General features: G+C 47.7%; 1 protein-coding gene across 1 annotated transcript; it reads left to right on the top strand.

Moving 5' to 3' along the window:
- Positions 1-2,882, top strand: LOC102704986. Its single transcript, XM_006656604.3, has 2 exons — positions 1-277; positions 1,514-2,882. The coding sequence occupies exons 1-2, from the start codon at positions 1-3 to the stop codon at positions 2,626-2,628; spliced, it is 1,392 nt and encodes a 463-aa protein (XP_006656667.2). The 3' UTR covers positions 2,629-2,882.
- The last annotated feature ends 3,366 nt before the right edge of the window (positions 2,883-6,248 follow it).

Here is a 6,248-nt window from a genome sequence, read left to right as displayed (position 1 = left end):
ATGGCGTCGGAGTCGGGGCTGCTGCGCTCGTCGGCGTACGCGCGGATGCAGGCGGAGAGCCCGTCGGAGTTCGTCCCCAAGCGCGTGCTGCTCGGCCACGCCGCGCAGAGCAGCGAGGTGGACCGGGGCAACAGCTTCTGGGTCAAGGCGGCCGTCGTCTACGAGTCCGTCACCGGCGACCACGTCGACGACGCCACGAACGCCGTCGCCCGCGACCTCCTCCTCAAACTCGCCGCCAACTGCTGCTCCAAAATCGATTCGGAACCACGACCAAAAGGTACAATGATTTTGCTTGCTTATTGCACCCGTAGTTTCATAATGCAAGATGTTGATTTTTTTGTTACGAAGTTTGATCATATGTCTTATTTAAAAAAATTAGTATAAAGTAATAAATCGTGTTTAATTTTTTTTTTATAATAAAGTAAGTCACGAGCAAAATAAATGATATTTTTATAATTTTTTAAATAAGATAAATAGTGAAATATTGCAAGCAAAAAAGTAAAATATCTTACATTATGAAACGGAAACGAAAGTACCATTTTATTTTAAGAATATGTATATAAGAATTTACGCATAAATTATTTTTTATTACTGCTAAATCGTTTACTACAAGACTGTCGTACTTTTGTTAAATTAATATGTATACTAATAAATATTAACATATACAAAATATATTCATTAATCTAAGGATGAATTTAAATAGAGCTCAAATCTATTCTATATCCGGCAGTGATTCTGTCAGATTTTCGTCCGTCAGCGCTATAAGCCACTTTTGCACCAGGCTCACGGCCCACTCGCGCATCGCCCTCACAGCGCACTCCCTAGCCTGCTTGTAGCCTTGCGGCCTACTCACGATCTCCAGCCTATCTGCGGCCCAGGATATGCAGAGCGTGTGACCTAGCACGGCCCATGTGCATGTGGTGGCCTCACGGACCACTTGCGCGAAGCGCTCACTTGCTGGCCTGTCCGCAGCCATCCAGCAAAATATTAAGAAAAAGTGTGTTTTTTTGCTTTTTGATATTTTTTAGGATGGTTAATACTCCATTGTATTTTAATAGGTCGTTGACTGTTTGATGTGAGTTTAATCATCTAAATTTTTGTGCAAATATGAAAAAAATGTTAGTTATAATTAATATATATTTAGTAATAAATCAAAAAATAAATGATAGTTATGTAAGTTTTTTTAATAAGACGAATGATTAAACGTCTATCAACAAGTTAACATTATTATTTATTAAAATAGATAGGGAGTATATGTTTTTAAAAAACTCAGATGTCTGTCGCTGTAACATATATGTAACATATATATGTCGTGTAATTTAATAAAATTTTAAATAAAATAGTTACTTTTATTCTCGTGGCGAAGCACGGGCATAATCTTATAATATAAAACGGAGCGGTAGAACGGTGAAATGGGATATATGGATTTGAATTTACCCAAATTGAAAACAAAACACTAGCGTTTTTTTATTTGCGAAATTTGACAAAAAGTAATCTCGAACATGAAACGAAGGATCAGAAAGCGACGGCGAGGATGAGAAAACGAAGGATGAAACGGCGGCGAAGAGGACGAGTCATCCGGACGAAGGCACGGAGGAGAACAAGCGGGTGATCGACGCCATCTTCCTCGTCGTCGGCTTCCTCCCGCGGCTCCACACGGCGGTGGCGGGCGGCGGCGCCACCAGCCGTGACGCCGTCGACGAGAGCTTCAAGGCGACGCACATGCAGGACATCGTCACCGACGTGATCAAGCTGGAGAACCAGCTCCCCATCAAGCACCTGCTTGACGTGGCCGGCCATGTCGAGGCGGAGGTCCGCAAGCTCGCCGCCCTCGACGAGTTCAAGAATATCGAGAAGGCTCTCAAGGATTACAGGCTAGGCTTCGGGCGTCAGGACTTCGACGGCGTGATCCGCTCGTTCTGCTCGTACTACTCACCGTTCTTCTCCAAGCCGCCGCCGCCGACGCCGCCGGCGTCGGCCAAGGACGAACAGGGTGGTGCCGCGGCCTCCGTCGATCGCACGCTCCTGGACTGCCTGCACGACAGCGTGGTGCCGCAGCCTCCGTCGGGGAAGGAAGCAGCCGGTGGCGGCGGGGCGAAAGGCGGCAAGACTGCGAGGATCCCGACGGCGAGGGGGCTCCGCCGCTCGGGCGTGCGGCTGGAGGCCGCGGAGGAGGGCCGCGCCGTGGTGCAGTTCAAGGAGGAGACGGCGACGCTGCGGCTGCCGGCGCTGGTGTACGACTTCAAGCTGGCGACGGTGGCGAGGAACCTCCTGGCACGGGAGCTCGAGGAGCAGAGCAAGCCGGTAACCCGCTACTTCCAGCTGATGAACGAGTTGGTGGAGGAGGTCGGCGACGCCAGGATCCTCCACCGCGCCGGCGTCGTGCGCGGCGGCGGCGGCTCCCGGGGCGCCAACGAGGTGCACGAGCTGATCAAGAAGATCGACGGCTACGCGACCTACCCCTCGGTGTTCATGGCCATGGACGTGCAGGTCGAGAAGGTCAAGGCCTTCCACGATAAGCGGATGAACAACTTCTTCGTCCGCTACCGCCCCGCCGTCATCGCCGGGTCGTCGGTCGTCGCCGCCTCCGTCGTCGCCATTGTCGCCGCCAGGAAGAAGCGTGGGTGAACCAAACAACAATCATTCATTCAATCAATCAATTTAGTACTCCACTTAACAAGCAATCAACGCACGGTGTATAATACGTGCATCTATTCGTTTGTAAGGCGCAACTAATACTTGCAAATTACACAATTACTTGTAAATTACAAGAAAAGACAGCAATTTATGCATCAACTTAGCAGGATTTATGTACCGAGCTCGAAAGAAACTCGCGAAATATTTTGCAAAAACATTTCACTGGGAATGAATAATAAAAGAATGAGACACACACTATATATTACTTCTCTGATTTGTTTAATTAACGTCGTTAATTTTTAGATTTACGTTTGACTCTTTGTTTTATTTTAAAAATATAATTATTGATTATTTTGTTACAATTTAATTTGTTACTAAATTAACTTAAAATATATATAATATATAATTTTGCATATTTGATTTTTTAATAAGAAGAGTCAAACATAAATTTAATAATTTAAAAGTCAACCGTTCCGATTAAAAAACCGGAAGGAGCACAGAATACACGTACGTACGATAAACAAAATGACAAAGCTTAGTGACAAAACTGCCCATTCGTGTTAGAGCGGCGGGTGCGGCTCGGCGGCCACCGGTTCGTCGCCGATGATGTCGTTGCTGAATAAGCTCTCCACCTCCGGCCATGGAGGCAGGTCGCCAAGATCGTCATCGAGAAGGGACGTGCTCATCATCGGGTATTCGTCATCGGTGGAGACATGGCCGAGGGGCGTCATGCAGTCGTCGTCGAACCATGGAGCTGGTGGTGTCGGATCGCCAAAGGAGATGCCGTCGAACATGTCGTCGTCGGGTGGTGAGATGTTCAGGGCGTCGCCGGTGAACTGGGAGAACATGTCGTCGGTGGGGACGTGGGCGAGGCGCGCCATGCAGTCGTCATCGTCGAACAGTGGAGCTGATGGTGTCGGCCCGCTGAAGGAGATGCCGTCGAACATCTCGTCGTCGGGTGGTGGGACATTCATGGCGTCGCCGGTGAAGTAGGATAACATGTCGTCGGTGGGGACGTGGCAGAGGCGCCCCAGGCAGTCGTCATCGTCGAACAGTGGAGCTGGTGGTGTCGGCTCGCTGAAGGAGATGCCGTCGAACATCTCGTCGTCGGGTGGTGGGACATTCAGGTCGTCGCCGATGAACTGGAAGAACCTGTCGGCGGCGAATTGGAAGAACCTGTCGCCAGCGCAGATGCCGCGCGTGTCGTCGTCGACGGGGATGTAGGGAGATGGATTCTTGTGAGTGTGACCAGCGCAGTCGTCTTCTTCCCTGGCCTCTTTCTTGGGAGTGGCCGTCGCGGGCTTCTGCGCCGGCATTGACCGGAGCACGGAGACCGGCGAGGTGACGAGCTGCGACTCGTCGCTGGACTCGTCGTATCCGGACGCGGCGGCGGCATTGGCGGCGAGCAAGGGAGGAGGAGGAGGAGGAGACGGGAGCGCCGCCCGCGGCACGGGGAAGTTGGTGGTGGCCGACGGCCCGTGCAGCCGGATCGCGGCGTGGTCGTACACCCGCGCGGCCTCCTCGGCGGTGTCGAACGTGCCGAGCCACACGCGCGCGCTCTGATGCGAGTCGCGGATCTCCGCCCCGTACTTCCCCCATGGCCGCTTCCGCACCCCGCGGAACTTCCGCTCCGGCGCAAGCGCAACGACTCCCTCACCCGCCGCCGCCGCTTCCGCCGCCTTCCTCATCGGACCGACGCGTCTCCGGCTCGAGTTCGCCGCCACCGCCGCCGCCGGAGCGACGTGGATCTCGTGCATGTGGGTACGACCCCACCGCGGCGCGCTGTCGTCGTCGTCGCCGGAGGAATCGGTGGCGTCGTCGTCTCTGCAGAAAACCCGAACAACCCCGGGCGTGGCGGCGACGGTGGCCGCTTCTCTCGTCGCCGCCGGCATCTGCCGCTGCATCATCATCTCCCAGGTAAACTTGGACATATCAAAAATTTCAGCTTCGTCCGCCATGCTTGATAGCTCTGCAATTGGACTCGGCTGATCAATGAGAAATTGGAACAGTCGACGGGTAGTTGTAGAGAGAGAAGGGAGAGAGAGAAAGATTAGAGATTATTAAGGATGAATGATTGTAATAATTATTTTTTATAGGATCTGGATCCTAATTTGAAGAGGTCTGCAACCTCCTAATCACTCTGAATTTATTCTCATGTGTGCTTTTTAGTCCACTGACTTGCCATCTCCTGGTCTTGTCTCACTACGTGTTTTGTTTTTTATTGCTTCTTTAAATTAGCAAATATTTTTCATATTTAGCTACTATTTTTAAAAGGCTAGATATATTTATGTCACCACAATTTTTAAATAGAAAATAGTCACGGTTTTACACTGTGAATTACATATATCTACGTTATGATTACAAAGTAATTACATTATAAAGTTCAATGATTGCACTATACTTTTACTAACGTACACCGTAAAAAATTAGAAAATAATTACCAAAACTCAACAAAATATCACTTAATTTGAGATTCCCCTATAAGTTGATTTGTAGCAATACCTCATCCTAATTCACTTCATTTGATAATGCCCCTTTATCAGATATTCTCATGATATTTTTTCCGTACATTCCTTGTGATCTAGGAATTTTTTTATTAAATAAATATTTTTAGCAAGTAATTTTATTACTAAACCACCGAGCAAAAAATTTTCAAAACTAAACCTTTTGGTTATGCCAGTGTGGGCCACGCCGCCTGATTAGCATGGCGCAGTTTGTCACGCCATTGTCGGTGGTGTGGCAAGACAATATTGCCATGCCACCGACAATGACGTGCCAAGCCGTTTCGCCACGCCAATATTGGTAGCATGACCAAAATGTTCATTGGGTGGAAATATTTTCCCGAAGGTTTATTAATAAAATTATTTATTAAAAATGTTTAAAAAGATAAAAAAATTCATGATCTAGCTAGCGCATCTTACGGTCAACTTGCACACTCATTCGGTACGAGTCAATCAAGACAAGCCGTTGCCGCTCTTGCTGCTGCAGGAGTTGGTTATGACCTGTGACCCTTATGCATGTGGACCTACTCTATGGTAATGTTCATACGATCTCCGTCCACGCTGTTACACACTCATTAAGCTCATGTTTAACGCCGATGCTTGGCGACGTTATCCATGAACGGGTTTGATTTGCAGATCTGGTGTTCCACTACGATACTTGGAGAGGTCATCTTTGTCAGACTTGCCAACGTAGAATAGAAGTTGTCTATCTCACTTATGCCAAACTAGCTCATGAGGAACAATTATGATCATTTCCTGCTTATTTGCTAGCCTTTATTCTTGCTAACAAACATAAAACGGTTAACATGTTTGTGATCTAAAAGTTAATGTAGAAAAAATGAATTACGATGAAAAAACACCATAATAAACTCCAAAAATAAGATTAAAAAATATAAATTTTGGCTTATAAACACAAGGAAAAACAAAAAGGTGAGGGCGTCAATTTAAACAGATCGGTAACAGATCCTTGTTCCTCAACCCCTTTGTTTAAGTATAAAAGGATTCGTATTGACCACTGATTGATTTTTCTTAAAACAAAGTTACATACATAGACATTCAATAAAATTGAAACGAAACTAAGCATCTGGGAATTTACCAACAGCCGAAATT

The sequence above is a fragment of the Oryza brachyantha genome, chromosome 6 (assembly GCF_000231095.2).
Source record: "Oryza brachyantha chromosome 6, ObraRS2, whole genome shotgun sequence".
Lineage (NCBI taxonomy): Eukaryota > Viridiplantae > Streptophyta > Magnoliopsida > Poales > Poaceae > Oryza > Oryza brachyantha.
Note: the sequence above shows the minus strand (reverse complement) of the source record. Positions and strands in the feature narration are given on the sequence as shown.